The 24,247-nt window shown below is 37.4% G+C and overlaps 2 protein-coding genes across 16 annotated transcripts in view; both read left to right on the forward strand.

Moving 5' to 3' along the window:
- Positions 1 to 21: 21 nt before the first annotated feature.
- Positions 22 to 14,043, forward strand: LOC122516612 (glutamine--fructose-6-phosphate aminotransferase [isomerizing] 2-like). Its single transcript, XM_043634556.1, has 12 exons — positions 22 to 295; positions 5,649 to 5,756; positions 6,334 to 6,423; positions 6,592 to 6,735; positions 6,806 to 6,972; positions 7,118 to 7,259; positions 10,310 to 10,467; positions 10,561 to 10,800; positions 11,099 to 11,542; positions 11,622 to 11,777; positions 11,868 to 11,996; positions 12,074 to 14,043. The coding sequence occupies exons 1-12, from the start codon at positions 289 to 291 to the stop codon at positions 12,317 to 12,319; spliced, it is 2,031 nt and encodes a 676-aa protein (XP_043490491.1). The 5' UTR covers positions 22 to 288; the 3' UTR covers positions 12,320 to 14,043.
- Positions 14,044 to 14,676: 633 nt separating this feature from the next.
- The window catches only part of LOC122516615 (calcium/calmodulin-dependent protein kinase type II alpha chain), a 63,931-nt gene continuing 54,360 nt past the window's right edge, over positions 14,677 to 24,247 (forward strand). For 5 of the 15 annotated variants that reach the window (XM_043634573.1, XM_043634569.1, XM_043634571.1 and 2 more), the window contains exon 1: positions 14,683 to 15,545. In XM_043634573.1, coding sequence (XP_043490508.1) covers positions 15,481 to 15,545 — 65 coding nt within the window. In that variant the 5' untranslated portion in view covers positions 14,683 to 15,480. Of the gene's footprint in view, positions 15,546 to 24,247 lie in introns of all 15 variants that reach the window. The other 10 variants (XM_043634561.1, XM_043634564.1, XM_043634563.1 and 7 more) reach the window with 4 other exon arrangements.

Consider the following 24,247-nt stretch of genomic DNA (forward strand, 5'->3'; position numbering starts at 1 on the left):
TATCGGCGCGCGAGCGTGTTTGTTGTGTTTGTGTTTGTGTCGTGTCCTATCGTGTCATAAGAGCGGGCTGAACGGTGTCGCGTGGCTCAGACCAACTTGGACAGTCTTTTCAAGTGGGACTTTGTGTTTATTCACGCGTTAAACTGCCAGCTGGAGAAAGAGTTGACCTATCTAGAATCGGGAATCAAAGGATTACTGCCTACCCTAACGTATCGTAACTTGTCCAGTGTTTAACCGGCCACATTTTCCCTGGCATCGAATTCAAACTGAAAGATTAACTACGGCAACATGTGCGGTGAGTAGTATTACAATTATTTTTTTCCTATCTTTTCTTATTATATTTACAAACTTTATATTTTTGGACAAAGCGATGTTTATAACACCGGAAATAGGCCCTATAATCTCTTCTATCATTCTCGAATCAGTTCGTTTTGATATAAAAAGGGAAGTAAACTACTGGCGGAAAACGTGGAGTAATAGTCGATGACAGGCGTCGCGTAGGCGGTAAAAGCTTCATTTGTGTTTGACAAACTAAATACACGTATTACGCGCGATGGTGCTTCAACGATCGCCGTGATTGCTGAAAGGCTTAATGGAACTTTCTTTTTCCAATCTACGATTTTTATCACTTTTACTCTCCCTCTTTATCTTTTTCATTATGATAATAGGAAAAAACGTTTTAGATTCGTTTTTTAAATCGAAAGGTACGAGAGGTAAAAAAAGTAAGGAATGTCGAAAAAATAACGAGTCCTAATTAATTCCAAATTTAATTATGGATATTGACGTATCGATGATTTATCATATTTTTTAAATACTATAATTGTTTTTGCAAATTTGTTTTGAAGTAAAAATATAAACGAGGAAGAACGAATGTTATTATATCGTAAGTAATTTAAAAAAAGTCCATTAAAAGTTCTCTTATAATCTTTAATTAAATCGTCCTTGTACCTGTCCGACTATGTTCTTAAGAAATATATATGTCTTTATCAATACTACATTTTTTCTGTCTCACGTGTACGAGAACTCGATAATACGGAACTCGAAGATAAAGCGATATTTCTACGATCGATTGAAATTTTGACACTTAGACGATATTATTCATTTAATGGGGGCGAAACACGGTACGTTAGTTATAAACGGAACAAAATTATTTATTCAATTTATTCTCGGAGGGAGTTTGTTTTCAATGGTTTTCTCTAACGAACTTTAATTGAATGTTTTTATTCCTCGTTTGAAAGATATCGAGTTGCATTTTAAGAGTTTTTTTCAAATCGAATCGCATCGATCAAAGGCAACTGATCGATCGATAAAAACACGCCCGCATATACGCGTATTAAGAAAATTATTAATATAAATTCGATCGATAAATTTCATTTAATTCTTCGTTTATTTGGTAATAGTAATATTCGTGACTTTTCATTTTTAACGCTTTAAGTATAGAAAATAATTTGGAGGCTTTGAGTTTGATGTACCGTCGAAAAATATGTCGAAAAATATTCGTTTAATTTATTCAAATCAATACAAAAAAATCAAGTAAAGAATGTTTAACAGTCAAACGCGCACATGTATTTGGAATTTAGATAAGAATCAGCAACGTTCGTAAAGATAGTGAGAATATTTCCTTTCAAAAATATCTCGAGTTGATTAAATATCCCTCGGATAAGAGTTATCTACCTCTTTCTCTTATTTTTTCTTTTTTTTTTCTTTTTTTAATTGTTCTATTTCAATGCAAGTTTTTTTAAAAAACGGTAAAGAAATTTGCGGATGTTGTCTATCGAACAATGTTTATGTCATTGATAAATCGTTGAAGTGCGCATCATAAATTATTGTCCACTATCGTGCACGATCGAACCTTCGAACAATTAACTAAGAATTATGAACGGTATTATATGCATATGCACTGTGTATATATGCATTTATACGTTAAACGTATTATACAATATTTACAATTAATTATAATTCTGTTTTTGTAGGAATAATTTTTGTCCGCAAGTTGTTAATAAACGAGAAAGCTTCATGGACATTTTTTGTTATCATCATCACGAAACTCTAAACGCTTTCTTTAGTATTTCGTGAAATTTTCTCTTTCTTCCGAGAGATAGAGAAAGATAGAGCTTGAAAGTAATATCACGATATTACGAAATTAACTTACGCAAGATTTATAGTTGTTAGCATTTAATAAGATGTTCCCAATCGTTTTTACTATAGGCGAAAGTATTTTCATAGTATCCGACATTCTTCTAAAAAACATCAAATCGTGACATAAGAAAAACAAATTGTTTGATACTTTGGTAATATTTGCATTTCGTTATCGCGCACAATGAAGACAGAAGAGTAAATCACAGATGAACGCTAAAAAAGTTAAATATAATTATTTATCATTTCTTTAAAAATAAAAATCTTGTTTCTTAAGGTTTATTTATTAAGCCTAATGACAAATCGATATCTGCCAAGCAAATATTTGATGAATAATTCATTAACGCAATCTTTAAAATTGCAGTTGAAATTTGTCTAACTTTCTATCAAGGATTTACAAAATCTTGGGTTTTTTCCAATGAGACGCGTACTGTCGTAACAAATTTCTTCGCCAAAAACCTATTCTCGGTTAAAGTCAATAGGGGTGGATTATTCATCCCACGAGAGAAGTACAACTTGTTGCATTACTCCTTTCTTCTTTCTATACTTTAGATATTTTTTATGTCTTTATTAAAATAAATTTATGAAATTATTTGTGATAAAAAGGGAAAGTAAAAGAAAAGAAATGTAATTTGTATTTAATTTGTGTGTTATGAAATTCGTAACTGATAGGTTAACGAAATCAATGACCGACGAAGCTCGTGACCTTTTCTTTTAATCAAGGAATCGATGTATACGTGCGAATGTATGCATCTATCTACAGGTATACAAAAATGATACCTAAGTGAACTTTCTTTGCAGAAAATTTCATCATACGCGTTCCTGTATGTTTGGAATAAAAAATACGACGATAGTACGTCGACGAGATTACTTATTAATAATTTAATAGTACTTTAGAAACGCGTAGGATGTATAACATTTATAGCAGGAAACTCGTTTTAAGTTAAATAATAAATATTACTTTTTAATGCACCCCGTGCATTAATACTTTAATTCACGGGTCTCTTTCGTTTCATCGAGCAATAGCTTTTGCAAATAATTTCATTTAATCGATTAACTTTTATAAATATATTTCGAAGTATCTTTGTCAAGGTAAGAGGTGTGCTGTTCGTAAGATAGGTTTCATTGACATTTCATTGATATTTATGTCCCTTGTATTTCACGTTTTTTTCTTTTCAAATGTTCGATCAAGGATATTTGATCGTACTTTCTCTTCAAATTCAAATAGAACAAATGGAAGATTTTATTCTGCGACAAAAAAGCATAAAAAAGAAATAGGAGGAATGTCGCGTATCAGGTTTTTCCATTTACCCGCAAAGTTGATTCCAAAAAATGTCAACGATTTAGCCAAACAACAATCTGGTTTTGGAATTCCCGCTCGGTCACGAAGCAAAAGAAAGAAAAAGAAAGAAAAAGAAAGAAAAATAAAGAAATAATGCATAATATAAGAATTCCAAGTCGCGTTTCCAGTCGTTTGCGAGATACACGAGACAGAGTTTGCTTGTGTTCTATAACTGTGTCCGTTGGGTGTATAATCCAAATGTCACGGTAGCAAGCTCCTTCGGTTTCGGGTACGCGCGAGGAAACTTTCACTCGATCGTGTTCCATAGCTGTATCTCCAACGTCAACGACTAGTTTCAAATACTATACGAGATATTCGCTCTTTGCAAGAGCTACAACTTATTTTCGCTAACTTATTTTCTTCTTTTATGCCAATTTTAGACGACGAACGTGCAGCTTTTTCCATGCATCTATCGGTCCCCGATTTGTCTTTGGCAATTGCACGACAATAAACGATATTTCAGGTGAAAATGGATGACTATTGAAAGTATTTGATGTCAGTAGGTCGGAAGGTCAAGTTCGTCTTTCGGTTCGTCGCGCCTAGTAGAAGGCCGAAACGCTTTTTTCGGGTCGTTCAACCCCGAACAAACGCGATTCGTCGAAACTCCAAACCGAGCATATATCGAATCCTTGCAAATTTAACTAATTTATAACGTCGAACTATTATTTCCAAGTCTGGCTAGTTGGAACAATTTTTCTAACGATTTTATAGCGGCTGCAATTTTATCTATTACTTATCTATTTTTATAAAATCTTACTCGTATTTATCTTTGAGTTCGAAAGAAAAGTCATATCCGGGAAATTGCCGTGATTAATTCTAACGTCAACCGTGAGCATTAGCGATCGCGACAATAAAAATAATGATTATTATTTCATATTAGAAGATTTGTTCGTTAACGATCGATACGACTGGACGGATATGTTGTTATTGATAAGAGCTATCGTTCTTCGCTATAGGGGAGAAGAAAGTTCTTTTTCTTTTATCGTCTTACTCGAGTGTGCGATTACAAAAGGTTTTCGATCGTCAACGATCGACTCGATCGTTAACTACTACCTCTCCAAACGAAATTGATTAGATCTGGTTAGACAAGACACGCGGAAGGAAGAGTACATACATTCCATTCGATTACAAATATATATTTAATATTTACCTCTTTCTACTCTTTTCCGTCATGACCAGCGGGGGTAAGTTTTAACATTTGTTTTTTTTTTCGCGAGAGGGAAAACAAAATTGAATTTCTTAAGATTCAAAACAATTTTCATTGTATTTTATTACCGACAAAACATATATATTTCCTCGACGCAATTCAAATTGGGATTTTAATCGAATGCGTTAAATAAATGATCGATTTGAGAATATTATAAAGAATGGAACATGGTTCCGCCGTGTATAGTTTCGGCTAACATAAAATCTCCTTCGAATCCTCGAGCTTTCCCTTTCACTAACGCACCCAAACGTGTCTTTACAGATTTGTTCATTTCTTTGTCAGAGGTGCTTTACCTTACACGCATATGCATGTATACTTTAATGCTCTCTCATGGGCGTCGACTTTTTTGCACTTTGAAAAAAGCGTCTGCCATTTTGCGCGTCGGCCTTTGTTCTCACACTTTTAAGTATTTACACACTCGATCAAATAAAATACAAATAAAAAGGAGAAGAGGAGTACCGTTTCTCATTCTGGAATGTTGTCCAGGACTACTCCCCCCGTTCGATAAATCCAATTCCACTTTCTCATATCTACTATCGAAACGATCTTCGTAACCGTGACAGATTTCTGATACGAAAATACTTTTATTTATATGCAATTTTATTATATTTTATAAAGAAAATTTATTTTTTTCTTTTTTTTTTAAGCGTATTCTTAAATAGTCAACGTATAAAATTTGATTTTACGCGAAATAGAACTTTCCAATTATAAATCGAAGTTGAAGTCCTTTAATAGAAGATAAGCGTTCATTACAAAACTATATTGTAAAAGTTGGCGCAGCAGCGAGTGGTACGGGTCGATATTCCTACTCTTTGCATTACCGTCGATGTACATATGCATACACTTATACGTACAAATATACAGGGTGTCCCAGCTGAAGGAGGCCACCTAAATATTTGATTTCTTTTTAACGATACGAGCATTTCATTTGATTCCACTAATTATAGATTTTCTAATTTACAGGAATATTTGCTTACCTTAACTATCTCACGCCGAAGAGTAGAAATGAGATTTTGAAGCTTCTCGTTGGTGGATTGAAAAGATTGGAATACCGTGGATATGATTCTGCAGGTAATTCATTACTTATCCTAAAATTCTTGAACATTATATACTTATAAAGAATTCATTTAATTGAACTTTTTAAATCATATACGCAAATCAAATATATCTCGTGTATCCAGTGAATTGCAGAAGTATTCGCAACCCTATTGCACATATATCGAAACATCTTGTATATATAAACTACAGTCATATAAATAATCTAAACTTTCATTTGGTGGTTTTTAAGCATTAACATTTGTAACGTGTAACAGGATCTATCGAATGCAACGCGTCCTTGTGTTTCCTGTTCATTTCGCTTATTTAGTAATAATAAGTAGGACCAACGTTGGTTTACTTTCTACGGAGACTCGTATTGTGGCTTTAGTATTTTTCTTATCAAATTTCTCGTTCGATTCGCGAGGATTAAAGATTAAACTTTGGACTTTATATAAATACGTAAAAATATCGAAGAACGAGTTTTTGTCATCATCGGATATGAAATTACGAAACTATGTAACTTTGTCGTAAAAATGTACGGAGATATTTGAGCACTTGGTATAAATGATGTTTTTTAACGCGTAAAAAATGATAATAAAATAATTTTCAGGCGTTGCCCTTGATACGGCAGGAGGAAGAGATATTTCCATCATCAAGAAGCAAGGAAAGGTCAAGGCACTCGAAGAGGAAATCTTTAACCGTAAGTAGCGACATTTGTTCTTTTTCTTTCCTTCCACCGTCGAAGGACAACGTCATCGTATCGCCTTATTCATCGACACGTAACAGCTTTCAATGAACGCATAAAATACTTTTCAATTTTGCATTTGTTAATTGCAATTTTCGCTTACAAGAATTTATTTGTTTGCAGGTACGGACATTGATTTTGAATCTAAAACGGATAGTCATGTTGGTATCGCCCACACTCGTTGGGCCACTCATGGCGTACCATCCGAAGTGAATTCCCATCCGCAAAGATCCGATTTTGAGCATGGATTCGTCGTTGTTCACAATGGTAACGAATATTTGTATTCGTTATTTTAAGAAATATATGGGGAGAAAATTATATTATTCTTTTGAAACAGGTATCGTGACGAATTACAAAGAAGTCAAAACATTACTCGAGCAAAGAGGATACGCTTTTGAGAGTGAAACCGATACCGAAGTTATTGCTAAATTAATTCACCATCTTTGGATTATTCATCCAGGATATTCTTTCCGTGAACTTGTCGAACAAGTCGTACAACAAATAGTAAATACCACGCGTAACTTTTTTTATTATAAAATAATACATTTAAACGTTCATTGCATTAACAGTTTCATTTATAAATGAAATGTTATCGTGTTACAAACACGAATCTTTAATGATGCTCACATCGGACGATGGTTTCTCGTAGGAAGGGGCTTTTGCATTGTGTTTCAAGAGCAAACACTTCCCCGGCGAGTGCGTAGCTACGAGAAGAGGTTCACCCCTTCTAGTTGGTATCAAGACGAAAACAAGATTGGCTACCGATCACGTGCCCATTTTATATGGCAAAGGTGAGTCAACCGAGATAGTCTCTTCTTTCGTTAATAGACAAAGTTTACATATGTATGTACGTACTTGCACGAGATGAAATCGAAACGACGATAAACCAGCATAAGTATCGCGCGAGTAAATTGTGTCATAGGAAATATTGGATTGGCCAATAAGTACAATACTTTTTACCTCATATTTATATAATATAACATTTCGTTAATCTCGAAAATTTGGACATTCATTTTTGGCCAATCGAATACGATACTATTTTTCATTTTTCTCGACTTTATTCGCTGTCATTTAATTACCTATGGTTATTCGACATTTTTTAAAAAACGAAGAACAAAGGTGAGCCGTTTGAAAAGGTGAGGTATTTTACCAATTAATAACTAATTTACTATACAATTATATATTTACTAGTTATTCCTTTTACCGTAATAAAACTAAATCCTAATACTCTTTATATATTATATGTAACACCGTAACTTACAATTAGATCGAAGATAAAATCGATCGTCGAATTAACGATAAATCTCGTCGTTCATATTTGCATGTAGTACGTATAATAATTTTCTATAGGATTTCACTTTCCTTTTAACTTCGATTCGTAACTAATAAGAAATGCTTATTTCAAACACGTGATTTTCACCAATTAAAACAACGATACTAACATCGTGATTGTCTCCTAATGTATCTTAGAAATAACGATTCCTGTTTCTATAATATTATATTTTCTAAAATAATAACGCAATAATTGGTATGTGTTTTTTTAACATAGAATAGACAACGATCCTTGTTATATTCGTTAAGCTACGTTGTTGCATTGGGTATAACAAATTAACAAATTGGTCCTCTTGATTTATGCCCGATTTTATTTATCACGAAAACGAATTGCACGACTACTGTATAATACTCATTATATTTATTTATTTATTTATTTCTTCTTCATCTTCTTCCTTGTAATCTTATATAAATCGTCAAAACTGCACGCAAACTTCTTCTACTCGATTGAATTTTTAATGTGGATATTATACGAGTGTTTCTTTTGCATGAACATCTTCTTCCGGTTTTGTTCTACAACTTTTCATCCCAAACAGATGACCCACAACTCGCGAGCAAAGGTATATGTTCTCTCCATTATAAACAACTCTGTTTTTGCTCTTTGTAGAAAGCTTTGGCTTGATCCGACGTAAATACATGTATTACGTACATGCATACACGTGTGCATAAGTAGGTATGTTACACGCGTATGATGTAAGTAACATCGGGGATCCTTAAACGAAAGAAAATTTTTCTTTTTTATACCATGCGATATATCGGACGATTAGAAATTCTTTTATCGTTATTATTTTACAGGTATTATTCGAATGTTCGTTGTTATGGTTTGAGGATTCCTGGCATAATTAAGAATTATTCTTTTATATCATGGACTCCGCTAACGCTTACGTACATATCTTTTATTTATTATTTTTTTATTTTTTACTTTTAGTTAATCCTTGGAATATACGTTCTATGTTACTCTATGCATACTCGCCTGCTGTGTGTCCTTTTCAACCAATGTTTTATTCTTTTTTTGTTCTCTCCTCACATTCGTTTTCTTAATTATTATTTTTTATTTTGTATATGTACATATATATATATATATATTTATATGTATGATTATTTTTTTTATAGCGATACACAATTTTGTTTGACCACCCTGTGGTATATTACCCCTCCCAAGTTTTGTATTTATTTTATCAAACTAATGATTTTGTTTTCTTTTTCGTTTCCCCCTCTCGACAATTTACTCCGTGCAGATGGTGACACCTCGTCTACAGGTATATCATATTTTCATTAAAGTTTATGCTTCTATCGTTGCTTGTTTGTTTGTTTGTTTGTTTGTGTTTAATTGTTCAATTGGTTAAGGGTAACATTTCGTATTCACTGACCGAACGAACAACCCGTGGGAAATGCACGAAAACAGCTATGTACTTAATTGGCCCTGCTAATAACCATGATCTCGCATTCGCGCAAATATTTTCGTTCCTTAATGATTGTTTCATGGTTGAATAATGGTGATGATTAAAAAGGATTTAAAGTATTCACGATTGGTGAGTTGTTAAAATATAAAAAAACAACAAACAAAAAAAAACAAGAAAAAGGACGATTTGTACTTTTTGTTATATGTATCGGTATTATTGCGCTTCGTTTCATCCGATAATGGTTTGTAACTAATCGGTGAAGTATAACACACTGATAATCCATATTACGTACATATAGAACGTTTAAGCATTATTTGATAAATACTTTATATAAAGCGATATTATATATCGTTAAGTTATTATGCCTGCCACGTTACGAGTCAGCCTGGTGTTGGGCTTAACGAAAGAAGAAAAGCGGCGAAACAACTAAGTAGACTAACTGGTAAATTATCATGCTCTTTCTCTGTAAATATAATACATCGATGCATATATTTGAAAAACGTTTACCGAGAGAGATATTTCAAACAGGCCACCTGAATAATTCGATTGCTAATGTTAATAGGAAAATAAAAATCATTTCGATGAACAATTGTATTTAAAAAGGTAACAAAAGGAAGCATGACGAATTAGTCGCTGCAACAAATCGAAACTTGGGTTAATTGGATTGGCCTCTAAACGGTATCAGTCCAGGGCCTCGAAGTAACACATTTGTTCTATTACCGATAGATGATCCCCTATTACCAGATGGTCTTTTTTAAATATCTCGTTTGATTAACATATACATAAATCTCATTGGTTACCTGTAAACGATTATTTAACACATTAATCTTTTTAAATGAATATTTAATACGTATACACGCACATATACATAAATTTGATTATAATCGTTTACACGACGATGCGACTCGCAATCGTTTAATAAACTATTGTATTTTATCTTATCTTCGCTCTCGATAACATTTATTATTACTTTCGAATGAAATGTAATAAGAGAGAGAGAGAAGGATACGCATATGTTATAAAATTGAACAAAACGACTTCGACGTAAACGAATCGTTAAATAAATCCAATTTCGAATGACTAATCTGGAAATTATGAAAAATCAGATCATCGTCCTCATGGACGTAATGCCGAGCTTCCCGTGATACCAAGAAGCGAGAGTACATCCGAGTTTCAACCCTTGGAAGACAAAGAGGTGGAATACTTTTTTGCATCCGATGCCAGTGCTGTGATCGAACACACCAATCGCGTTATCTTCCTTGAGGTATTTCTTTTATATTTCCCTTTGCGTCCCTAAATGATTTCCATTTTCTACGAGAAAAGGAATACAATATTTTGGAATTTTGTATTTTTGAAGGACGACGATGTAGCCGCTGTAAAGGAAGGAGCCCTCAGTATCCATCGATTGCGTCGTTATTTGGATGATCCTCACGCAAGGGAGATCACGACTCTTAAAATGGAAATTCAACAGATCATGAAGGGTAACTACCAATATTTTATGCAGAAGGAAATCTTCGAACAGCCAGAATCCGTGGTGAATACGATGAGAGGTCGTTTGAATTTCCAAGACAACTCTGTCACCCTAGGTGGTATCAAGGTATACTTTTTTATTTTTTATTTTTATCTTCCTCGCATTTATATCAATGAAAAAAGGAGTAAATAATTTTACTCAAAATTATTGGTTCCGATAAAAAAATAAAAAAGACGAACGCAAAATGATAGTATAGGGTCCGTATCCAGGGTCGCGAAAATATTAGCTCGGGTGCAGGAGATCGCCAAGTGGAAAAGTTTGAGAAGCCCTGTATTGTAAACGATTGATGATTGTATGTCTTCGCAGTAACGTGGCGTTTTAAACGATTCATTTCACTCGGATACATGCATATATTTTTTTGTAGGATTACATTCCCGAGATAAAAAGATGCAGACGATTAATGCTCATCGGTTGTGGTACGAGTTATCATTCGGCCATCGCAACGAGACAATTACTCGAAGAATTAACCGAACTTCCAGTAATGGTCGAACTGGCATCAGACTTTTTGGATAGAAATACTCCAGTTTATCGCGACGACGTCTGTTTCTTTATTTCGCAATCTGGCGAAACTGCCGACACCTTAATGGCACTGAGATATTGCAAAGGTCGCGGTGCTTTGATCGTTGGTATTACGAATACCGTCGGCAGTAGCATTTGTCGCGAATCGCATTGCGGTGTACACATTAACGCTGGTCCTGAAATTGGCGTAGCCAGTACCAAAGCATACACATCTCAGTTTATATCCTTGGTAATGTTTGCATTGGTTATGAGCGAGGATAGAATCTCTCTCGGTTCAAGACGTCAACAGGTACTGTTTGTTCGCGTTGTAATTTAATATTCAAATCTTATTGCAAAAGATTTCATCGTTCGTTGCGTACTCGATACAGATCATCGAAGGATTGAAGAATTTGGACAAACTGATTCGCGAGGTATTGAAATTGGACGATGAAGTAAAGGAATTGGCAAAGTCCTTGTTCCAACATAAGTCTCTTTTGATCATGGGTAGAGGATACAACTTTGCCACGTGCATGGAAGGTGCTTTGGTAAGTCAGAGTCGTTTATAGAATGCAGTACCCGGTATACATTCTGGGGCACATCGAGTGCTCCTTGACATCGCATTTTTTCTTTTGCAGAAAGTCAAAGAGTTGACTTACATGCACAGCGAAGGTATCATGGCGGGTGAATTAAAACACGGTCCCTTGGCTTTGGTCGATGATTCCATGCCCGTAATCATGATAGTTATGAGAGACCCTGTATACGTGGTAAATTTACAATAATGTCAATCCGTTGTCTTTCCTAATCTTATATAATATTAATTCCATTAATTGTTTCTTTTCAGAAATGTATGAACGCTCTACAACAAGTAACAGCACGCGAAGGGAAACCTATCGTTATTTGCGAGGAAGGTGACAAAGAAACAAAATCTTTTGCTTACAAGGCACTCGAAATACCAAAAACTGTTGACTGCCTTCAAGGTATTCTCACAGTTATTCCTATGCAACTATTATCTTTTCATATCGCAGTTTTGCGTGGTTGTAACGTCGATTGTCCACGCAATTTGGCAAAATCCGTTACCGTTGAATAAAAGTTTCTAAATCGACGATTATATTCGACAATGAGCTAAGAAGCGGATGAAGGAAGACAAGAAAGAGAGAGAGAGAGAGAGAGAAGGAGAGATAAAAAGAAAGAAGAACAAATGTCACGAGACGAAGTTGAAATTTGGAATCTTTCGAGAGTTCAGAAATATTTATCCATTGGCGATAAAAATCGAACGATCAATACGATTGTTTGTTCGTATAATTATAGTACTATTCGTTGTACGATTAATAACATAGGACAAGAATACTAATTGAATACACACGTTGTTTTTATAAGGGCAACGCGTTTTTTTTTTTTCAAGATTCTTTTTTCTCTCAAGGACCAACAGGGCTGTGCATTTAGTCTACGCGTCGATTTCGAAAGTATATACTTACATAATTTTTTGTCATAGCGATGACGAATTAAACTAGATATTTATAATTCATTCGAATTTCGAGTATAACAATATGATAAAAATATAAAAAAAAACAAAATAGTATGATATTACTAGGTATATCTACTTTCGAGTCTATCGACGACAAGACGATATCGAGGACTTTTAATATTTTAAAATAATTACCTAGGTCATTATACATCGTTGATTTGACATATGTGTTTTTAAACAAAACTGTTTATATTCTTTAGTTATCCATATGAAAAAATAATTCCAATGCATTTATAGAAATGACGAAGATTAAGACGAAGATCGTCTTTTTTCCTAGACCGTAGTTCTACGTTTCGCACGACAATGTGATATTACCGATTAAAATCATCGGTTGTTTTCTATGAGATTGCGACGAACCATTTTTACACGTTTTAAATTAACTTTCGCGCGAGTAAAAATGTATATTTGACATCAAAGTTAAATCGTCTGAACGATTAGAATCGATCAATAAAATATCGCGTCCATCTTTTCTACTTCCTCGAACAAAAATCTGTCCCCAAACTATTCCTAAAGCAACCGAACGTTCGATGAATCAGAATTCATCGTGTTTTAAGTGGGCAGGCAATATAATCATGAGTTTTTTAATGATTATATAATATTACATAAGTCATTAATAAACGAGCGTAGACGTAGAATATCATTTTATACCGAAAAGAAAAAGACTTTACGAATATAAGATGGGTAGCTATTATTCAAAATAGCTCACAAAAAAACATATAAAATTTAATTATCAGTATAATGATTTTGATTATTGCAACGGTATTCGCGTTAATTAAATGCCGTTCAAGATACTTTTTCTCGAAAGAGAGAAGAATCTAGATTTTGGAGACATCGTTTATATTAAAGTTGATGAGGTTTCAAAACAAGAATACCTATACATATATATATATAAATATATGCATAAGCAATACTATTATACATTTAATCCTTTACCTGCGAACAACGCTCTTCGGCATCCCGTGAAATTCAATTTCTCGAAACACTGTAGCACTTCGCAGTCAAAGGATTAAGCATATTTTATCTTTATTATTTATAATACTTTGGAGAGAATTTGCATGTCATACATTTTGGGTTTATAATCATTAGAATCGTTCAGATTTGATAATAGAAAACTGCATGCTACGATAAACTCAAGTGGAAGATACGTTTGCTAATGTTTCATGAAAAAGGGACATTTAAGGGTAGCTTTTTATTTTAAATGCGAGGAATATGATTGTACACGGAGAAAGAAAGAGAGAGAAAGAGGAATGTATAGGTGATCAATAAAAGTTACTATGGTCATAAAATTAATTCGACTATTTCAACGTAATCTTAGTATCATTTAATCTACATTTTGGAACTGCTTATCATAAGTATCGCATCTCGCTTAAAATCAAATTTTGCACGAGAGTTAGAGACGCGGGAAATCGATGAAATTTGGAAAGTAATTGTCGCGATTATGCATTAAGAAGTAGCAGTAGTAGTACATATCGCTTTTATATCAGACGCGGAAAAAACAACTTTGATAAAAAAAAACAACCGCTAAAGAATTGAAAATGATCGAAACGTTTCCTCCAAATTAACGATTATTCTTGCATTTAAATTCATTATCTCTTTAATTAATCTTTGAGGAAAAGATAATAAATTTCATTGAAAAATATTCGCGCAAATATTCGAACATTAAAACATTGGAGATTCTTAGAAAGAGTCGAATACGTATCGTAAACATTAAAGGCCGATCAATCGTACAACATCTTCGTATAACATCTTCGTTCTTATATGCGTTTAGCAATACAGAAATAAACTGGACGTGTAATAAGTTTTCGGATGGGTGGTAAAATCGCTATTACCGACGGGGCACAGTAGTAGCACCCAAAGACTAGAACTCCTGGTTGGTTACTGGCGAAGGTGGTGGTAAGTAGAAGAAGAGTGGAGGGGAAAGAGTACTACGCGAGTCAGTCGACGATCTGCCGGCCGAGAGCGCGGATGCGTCGGAGGAGATTCTAATCGTCGTACGTACAGTGGCCCGCAGAGATTACGTTCGCCCTTTTTACCCTACCCTTTGGTACTCCGGAGAGCACCGTCGAGAGCAATAATAATATTAATGACCGTCGTCGTCGGCCGCTGGCGACTCGATCGTTAATCAAATATCGCGTCGATCAATCGTCGTTGTCGTCGTAGTCGTTTGCGTGGTTATCCTCGCCGTGCCAAACGTTGTCTCGATAATCGTCATCGTTGTTGTTACCTACTAGGAGAGAGAGAGAGAAGGAGAAGTAAAGGCGCCACCCCTGAGTGGGAAAAGTCAACCCCCTCGCGAAGGTTGGCAATTTTTGGTAGGAAGTAGAAAGTTATAGGTGTGCGTGCGTGTCTGTCAGCGCCACAGCAGCCGCCGCCGCCGCAGCAGCAGCAGCAGCAGCAACAGCAGCAACAGCAGCAGCAACAGCAGCAGCAGCAGCAGGTTCCCCTCTATCGATCGAATTTGACCTGCAAAGTTTCCCGTAGCGTCGACGGCCTCGCCGTCGTCGTCGTCGTCGTCGTCGTCGTCGCCGACGCGCCGTCGCCGTCGTCGTCGTTGCCATAGTCGGTCGCCGCCACCGACGTCGTCGTCGTCGTCGTCGTCGTCGTCGTCGCGTGTGTGCGGTTAGTGTGACACGGAGCAGTGCTGGCTATCGAACGCTTGGATCCACCGGCAACACGCACGCACGCATACACACCTACCTATATACAGGATTAACGCGCTCGGCATGGCTGCCCCAGCCGCCTGCACGCGGTTTAGTGACAACTATGATCTCAAGGAGGAACTCGGCAAGTAAGTTCGATTCAAAGTAACCTTTTCTTCGCTAATAAAGAATCCACCCTTCGAACGGTTACCTTATCTCTCCTGCCAAACGGAGAAACAGAGATGACCAAATATTTTCCCAATAACTCGTCCAATTAAGAACTTTGTATAGCGGGCATCGCCTTTGCGACAAGTACGTGCCTATTTGCCGACGACGACGACGACGACGACGACGCGTCGCGTCGGCCATGACCGTTCCCCGTGTGTGTGCGTGCGTGCGTGCGTGCAAGTACATCTCGCCCCTTCCCACCTTCGCCTCCCATCCGAGAGCAGCAGGTTCCTCTCTCTCTCTCTCTCTCTCTCTTCGTCTATATTTAAGCGTCAGAGCTCCCGTAGGCGCTCCAACGCTATATATAAAGCATTCAGGGCGCCTGCTACCAACGATCTCGCGTCCACCTCGTCGGCCCGTTACTATTTACTTACTTACCAACTTACAGCCGCCGCCAATGCGAGAACCCATTTGTTCAACGATCTCTCCGAGAATCGATACTTTATCATTCTAATAAATATTTAACTTTTCGACGATTATTAATATATACCGAAAATGAGAAGCAATGTTTTCTAGGAAATTCACTGTCGAACTCGCCTACATTTTATTTAGATTATTTTCTACAATTATATAGATTTCCTTTTTCGATATACCTCTCCCTCTCTCTCTCATTCTTTTTTCGCTTTTACTACCCCTCTGATCTCGGTCGCAGCCTTCGTGTGCGCTCGCTAGAGCATAACGTTACACTTCGTACCTTGAATGCTCCAATCGTGCCCTCTCTTTCTTCCCTTGCTCGTCCTTCACACCTTTTTTCCGTTTAATTTACCCTATTTTATACTCGTCTCATCGGAGACACTTTTTTTTCTTCCTCCCCTTTATACCCAGTCCGATACGACGGGGGTTGGTAGTATACGTATATATATATATATATATATATCTTGAGTGAGCACGGGGTCGTGCGTAGTTTTATTATCGACGAGATGGAAAAGTCGCGGCAACCTGCGACGGCCATCGCTGACTCCGCTTACACATACGTTATCCTCGATAATTCAAGCAACGTTCGACATTTTGCTTTTGCTAAAAAGGTAACTCCTCGTCGTCCTTCGTCCTAAAGAAGATCGATCGTTGCGATCGGTTTTTATCTTTCGCTCGTTCGCGCGAACATAATTTATCGTTAGACGAATAATCCAAGAGAGAAAATATAAGTATATATATATATTTTTTGTTTCTTTTCCCCCGAGGGTTGAAACTATCGAGTCATCGATTAGACAAAGTTTCGCTCGATTCTCATAGAAAATCCGTAGACTTTGTTCGAACGATCTCTCATATCACTTTTCCTTTTCAACCCTTCGTCCTATTCTCTCCGCTTCTCTCGTCAGCCTTCAACCCTTCTTCAATAGGGTTGCAAGTTAGGAATCTGCGGAATCGGAGCGAATCGGCTTGCGACCAAACCAATTCGAATGTTGGTTTTGGCAACGTTTGGGGCTGGCATTAAGACCGGAGATAAATATTGGCTCTATCGAGAACCACTAGGGAAATACGGAATTCCCATTAGGAAGTTGCGCTTCCTCGAGGTATCGTACCTTTCGTAAACCTTCTTTTACGATCGATCGACCAAATCTTCTTTCTTTCTTTTTATCTTTCGATGCGAAATATAAGCTGATTCCTTATACTTAACTTTTACTTTAGTTTATGTTAGGTCTTTCTTTTTAGTAATGTACAACGTACAAAAATACAGTAGTGTATCATTCGTATAGAAATGCGATCATTGGTCCCAGGGGTCCATTTACTAAAACAAAACGACCTAATACGTTTTCATAAATATATAACATTTGGATAAACGAAACTCGAAGAAGAAGAGGAAGAAGAAGAAAAAGAAGGAGGAGGAGGAGGAGGAGGAGGAGGGAAGGAAAAGAATACGTACCAATGTCCAATGTAAAATAGTCGCCATTTTTGTGGGCAGAACGAAAGGACGTTCCTTTGGATCGGGTGACACCGACAATATGGCGCGTAGTAATACCACACAACTAGGAGCTTGAACGAGTTTATTACGGATTTAGCTTTTCTCTTTCTTTCCTTCTTTCTATCTCTCATTGTCAGTCGTATAACGTAAGACAATCGGGGTTTACGACGGGGAAAAAATAAAACACCGTCGTAAGATCTCGAAACTAAAAATACGAATAGGCGGACGGATGAACGTTAATTAAAAAGAAAATACTAGCCGGGGATAATAGGGGTTGGAAGAAAAATAAACGGAAATGAAGGAGTCGCGAGAGAACTTCGAGTTGCGCGTATTATTTTTTTCTTTTAATTAATTGAAAAAGGAAAAGACGTGTTTCTTGTAATTTTTCGTTTGAATTAAAAATTTTGTAATTTTTGGTTTGTTCCCCTAATGATTCGCGCGCGCCGCGTTCTCTCCCTTCTAAAACCACCCCTCTTATATTTTCCTCCTATATATTTAAAAAGCATCTCTCAGCTCGTAGTCGTCGTCGTCGTCGTCGTCGCTGGTACTTTGAGTGGCAATTAAGTTTCGAAAGTAGACGCGAGTTAACGCGTTTTCCCTTAGGTACGCGGAAGCTGGGAAACGAGCTTGGTTGCTCGCTATCCTTACATCTTCCTTTTCCCTCGTGGAAGATATATACGCGAATTACGAGAGTAAAACGCTAAAGAGAAAAGCACGAGCTCCCGAGATGAGAAAAGGCCGCTTTTAGGGATCGTAAACGGCGACTATTGTAGTAGGGTATTTCTCTCTTGTAAGCTTTTACGGTTCCAGAGGATCTTATGCAAATAACTCAATTTATTTCTTATTTTTTCCTTCTTACATAAAATATAACTCTTCTTTTAGGATTCAATTAGTTTTTTTTTTTCTACATCGAATATATTTGACGTAATTTTGATCGAATAGTAATATCGCGGTTTTGCGTTAGATGATACGATTATACGTAAAAATACTTGTCTCCACGTAAGAATGTATAGATGTGTGTGTACTAGGTAAACGCGCGAGAAACCATCGATCATGTAAGGAGTTTAGCGCAAAGCCAAGCGTTAGACTTGTTAACTTACAACAACGGAGAATTGTGTCAAATCGCATAGCATGGTTCGCTGACTCGTCGATGTGTTGCGTAGGTATAGTAGCACGTGTCGCGAACATTCCGTAATGTACGTAAATGATCGAACGCCATTCCTTTTCTATTCGCGTTATATACCTGATGTACACACATACTTTTATGTACATGGGAAGAAAAAACAAATACCGGTATTCTTTTTTTATTACCTTTACGACGTTATATTTCATCTATCGTAACTACTCCATAGTCAACGACGCGTTTTTTTTTGTATTTTTGCATTTTTTACATTGTAAGAAAGTTTACTCAACGACCTCGTTACGCCGCTATTTTTTTCCATCTCTCATCGTTCTTGCTCGTTACGGAGAATATCGCGTCTCGGTTCGAATCAGTCGACGCGCATCTATCGGAAACGCGGGCTGTCTTTAAAATCGATGCGACGAATAAATGAACGAAATCATTTGGAAAGTTAATAGTTACCATTCGTCGTCCGATTTGCGTTCCCAGTTTGGGGGTCGATTAATTAGCGTTCTCGTTAATTCGTAGGCATTATTTAACGAATGAGAGTAGATATCGGGGCGGGGAGGGGGATACGCGTAGAGATTAGATCCTTTTATCCTAGTTCGAGCGCAGGAATGGATACACGGGAGAAAGGATATCGATTCGCAGGTGTACGCTTTGCTTTTCCGCGCCAGCCTTTTTTCTTTTTTCTTTTTTTTCTTTTCAATTAATATTAAATTATACGAGGGAGGAATCTCGTTAAGACGAGGGCGAACGCTTTCCAGTGCACTCGAGTTGCACTTTTAGTTTTCTAAGCGGTTTCTTTTTTCCCTTTTGCGAGCGAATCCCCGCGTACACGGTGAACCACGTAACTCGATCGCTTTGATTATTTCCTTTAGCGCGCCGGACGAAAAGTGCCAGGGGAACCCAGCGAGACCTTTATTTTTCTCTCTTTCTTTTATCTCTCGGAAATATGACATTTTGAGAAGCTCCTTCGAAACGCGCGCGCCTTTCAATTAAGGCCAATCGAAAATAAGTCCGAGCGGTTTTATTTTTCGATTCGTAACTCGATCGAAACAACGATTCCGAATGAAATCGTGGCATGAAAAATAACGAGTACGTTGGACTTTGAATTCGTTGCTTTCGTCTGGAAAAATTCGATTTGAGAAGACCGCCGAAAAGTTTTTTCCATGTTTTCGCCACTCGATAAATAAGAAATTAAGAAATTAAGGCCAATAGAAAAATCAGAGTGGTTTTCGATGTCTTTCGAGGAACAAAGTTTCGCGAAGGAGAATAAAATAAAGTCTCATTAACGATATACCAACGATGCCGACGCGAAAGTTGGTAGGAGGTAGGTGTGTTCGACGTGAAAAAGTTCATCGTAGAATCGGATCATTGCATAAAGCAAATATACGTTTCGACGAAGAATTTGAAAGTCGGAGAAAGATAGAAAACCGATCGGAATATTAAAAATAGATCTCCCTATTCGTAGCTCGTCGTCCTTCGAACGATGAAATATCTCGCCTCTCTCTCTCTCGTCATTATTTACCATATACCTACCCTGTTTGCTCTCACAATGCTCGATAAATATTAGATCGCGCAAAGTAAAAGCTGCGGAGGATGGTTTTACGCCGAGATTCTGATTGGTTTTACCGCGAGAGGATATAAATTTGTAACAGGAAGTTCTGTATCAATCGAGATAAAAAAAGAAGTCGTTCCCTCGGTTTCTTTCGATTCCGATCTTTGTACTTTTAGTTAAGTTTATCCGGCACGTGGTGGTATATATATATCTTTTGGCTTTGCTCGGCTCGGCTCGGCTCGGCGGATCTCGGAGCCACCACCTGTCCTGTAACGTCCTCCCTGGGGACATTCCCGAGGCAACCTCGATCGATAAGCCGGCACCCTTCTCCTCATTTATGTAACTACTTATATACCTCGGCTAGTATATAAGTAAGTAAATATAGCTTTGCGTATAGTTGGCTTACATAAACTTTTACATACTTTTCTCGAACGGACGAACGCGAAGCTTTAGCTCCTATTAACATTATCATCGATTCCGAAGGCTTCTAGAAGCGACGAGCGTGTTTAACGCCAAACGACTATTGGCTTTTCTTCTTACCTTTCAAAGGACGATGGGACGGCGTCTCGAACCCTTATTTTTCTTCCTTTATTTATTTGTCGTGCACGCGTTACGTTACACACCTTACCGAACGACTAATTATTATTCCGTACCCTACTGTCAAATTCTTTCCACTCGTCCACGAGAGAGAGAGAGAGATATTCGAGATGCATCGTCGAACGCGAATTTGTCGACTTTTCGAAAAACGATCCGCTCGACGATACTTTTACGCCTCTCGGTTACGCGTTTTTTCTCAACATTGCGTTTTTAGTATAAATATATATGCCTAACCCGTGGCCTTTGAAGCTGTCGCGAACTTTGCGATATTATTTTTGAACATATCGCTCGTTCTATTACCTTTACGTTCAACTATCTCTCTTTCTTTTTCTCCTCTTCCAACTTTTATTTTCCGAATCGTCGACGCGTTCATTCGGAATATATTTACTTTGCCCGATTTATAAATATTATTAACACGGCCCAAGAAACAAACCGATTTCAAACCCGTAATGCAATTTTCGTCCCAATGTTATTCGCGAATATTTTGAATTTCGACTTATCGAATCTTTCCGCGCTTTTTCTTCTTTCGAATGAACTTAAACGGAAAGAGAGAGAAAATTTGGTATGAAATTTGATCGTTAAAAAATCGGAAGGAAGCTAACGCGATGTTTTGTATTTGACAATAACGCGTAATCAGCGCTGAACCGGCAATGCATTTAGCGGGGAAATCGCACGGAATGTAATTGCTCGAGTTCGCGTCGAAAAGCGCAACAACGCGACACCTATATCCCCGGTTTCCTTGTTTTTTCTTTTCCATGCGAAGGTACCGCGCGACGATCCCTACCAACGCGTAATATACGCGAATTCGTAGCTCTCGCGTATAAATACTAGCTCGGTTTTCCATGGGAAAACCAAATTTACGAGCCCCCTCCCCCCTCTTTACCTCTCTCGTTTTCTTTCCACCCGCAAAGGCGCATCGCGTTTCGCGGCTAATATTTTTCTACGCGTTGATGAAAACTCGAGCCCGGAAAGATACGAAGATTTTATTTCTAACGCGTCGCGTGCATCTCGTTTGCGCTTTTACTTCATCGCGAATAAATCGACGCGATCGAATGATATACGTTTATTGGAATCGACGTTATCGGGTGGTGGGATGTGTAATCTAAATATAATATAAATAATAATTAAAAGAGTCGGGCTAAAGAAAAATTCGGTAAAATCCTGATCGAATTAATCGTATTCGATATATTTTCATAAAACGTACGCGAACCGTTGCAATATTATATTTGTCAATATTTCCGATATTATCGTTCGTAATAGAATTTGACCGTTACTTCAAATTTCAGGATAGATAGGATACAAGTAGAATTTGATTTGATTTTTCAATTATTTGAAAATAGCGCGAGTCCATTTTCAATTACGAGTGCGCGAGTTACCGTTTCATTAAATTCAACGCTTCGCGTAACGTAGAAATTTCCCACATCTAAAATCACGGAAAAGCGAAATCAATTTATTACGAGTTGGGAGAATATTTCGGAATAATGTAAAACGCAAAAGTTGAAATATTTGAACTTGGGGGGCACTTTGGCGAGTTAGGCGAGGCTTTGGAAAGATACGTTTTTATCTCGACGGAACGAGATTTGCCAATGTGGAAATAGGTTTATTAACTCGTCCCTAGTCGAGGGAAAGGAAGGGAAGTTTCGGAGATGGGGAGCGTTGCTGGGTCAAAGCGGAAGATGAAATTCCTTTCTTCGCGCGTTGCATATTTCTACGGGGCCTATTTTCGGTTTGTACCATACGCTATTATTAGACGACTAATACGCGCGTATTCGCTCGAAACTTAATTTATGTTTTAATCGAAAGAGAAGCACGCGTACCGTAACGCCCTTTCCGTTGGTAAACTCGAAAGAAGGGGGAAGGTATCGATCGGCAACCGAAAGACCGAATTCGGTGCTCCCTTTTCCTTGAAAATTCTTCGGGATAGCGCGACGGAATTTCACGCGAAGATTTAAATTGGATCTACGCGTGTCGCGTATATCGATATTGCCGCCTAGGTAGGTATATTAAATCGACTGGCGAGAGTGCTTCCGCAAAGTTCCAAACTTTGAAATTACATTTTCGCGAAATAGGATTATTCGATGATTCGGAAGAAAATTGTTCGCAATTAATAAAGGATAGTAGTTGGCTCGACGTTTACCGTGCTAACACCGGGCTGCCATGGGAAAAATGATAAAAACAAGATGGATCCGCGCCTTCGGCAATGCGGCTTTCCGAGTTCGTTCTCGACGCGGATAATCCAGCTTTGCCACGGCTTTCGAAGCGAGTGACAAGCGCGCGATCTAAAAATAATGCTTCGAGCGACCGACTAATGCGCGAGGGCTGCCGCGGCGCCAACCTCCTCCGTTGCCCCTACTTCTTTTTTATTTTTTCCATTAAATACGACAAATCCTTCCGATCTCATCAATTTACCTCGCGCGCAGTTTACCTCGCGCTCAACTTTACGACCGATGTAACTTTCCTTATTTACAGTCTTACGTTATCTATCTTCCTTATTTACGATAGAAACGTACGATGGAAAGTACGCTCTTTTCTCTCGCCATCTCGAATGAATCTTCATTCCGAGTAATTTCGATTTTTAGACGACAAGAAAAAACATCGATTTAGATATATCGCGGTAAAAGTTCCAAAGTAATTTGATAAAATTGTAAGAGTTTTTCGTCCCTTCGACTTCGGATACCCTTGGTTGGAAATTTTCAACGGCATCGTTTGTCTCGAGATATGTCATTCGAATCTAACCGCGTTTTCGAAATTCAATGCGGCCGATTCGTTTAGAAAATATACGATGGATATACGAAAATGATTTATTTCCGATGCTATTCTCAATTTCGCGATGAAATATTTACATATATTTATTATTAAATAAATACTTATTTTCCGTAATACGTAGTACAGATACCAGGAGGAAAAACTATAAAAATCGAGAGAAACTGGAACGCTTTTAGAGAGTAACCGAAGTAGGTTTATTCGCGAGTACTATCGCTCACATTTTTCTTCAAATTTCACGCGTACAAAGTATCCAGTTACGGATGGTAGAAACGACTCTCGAGGTTGATAGAATTTTTGTATTCGTTAATACGACGGTAGAATCGGTCTCGTGCGGTTGGGTCGTAAATCGACGCGGCGATGCGATATATCGTGCCGTTTTCGTGCCGAGAATCGCGTTTATCCGCGTTATGCGGTAGGTATGCGCTACTTACTTAAATGCATGCACAGGTAAAGGCGTTTGTTCGATCTAAATCTTAAGAAGAACAAGGAGAAGGAACGCGTCCGTTTTCGACGTATCTAGATTTATTACCAACTTCCTCTTCCCACCGAAAATCATTTTATCGCGGTTTCGAACACGCTCGACTAATAAAACAAAATAAATCCTCGCACTTCCAGTTCCTTCGCGTTAAATATTTATAATTGATAAATAACGTCGGGGTATTTTATAATAAAACGA

The sequence above is a fragment of the Polistes fuscatus genome, unplaced genomic scaffold (genome assembly GCF_010416935.1).
Source record: "Polistes fuscatus isolate 324 unplaced genomic scaffold, CU_Pfus_HIC Scaffold2, whole genome shotgun sequence".
NCBI lineage: Eukaryota > Metazoa > Arthropoda > Insecta > Hymenoptera > Vespidae > Polistes > Polistes fuscatus.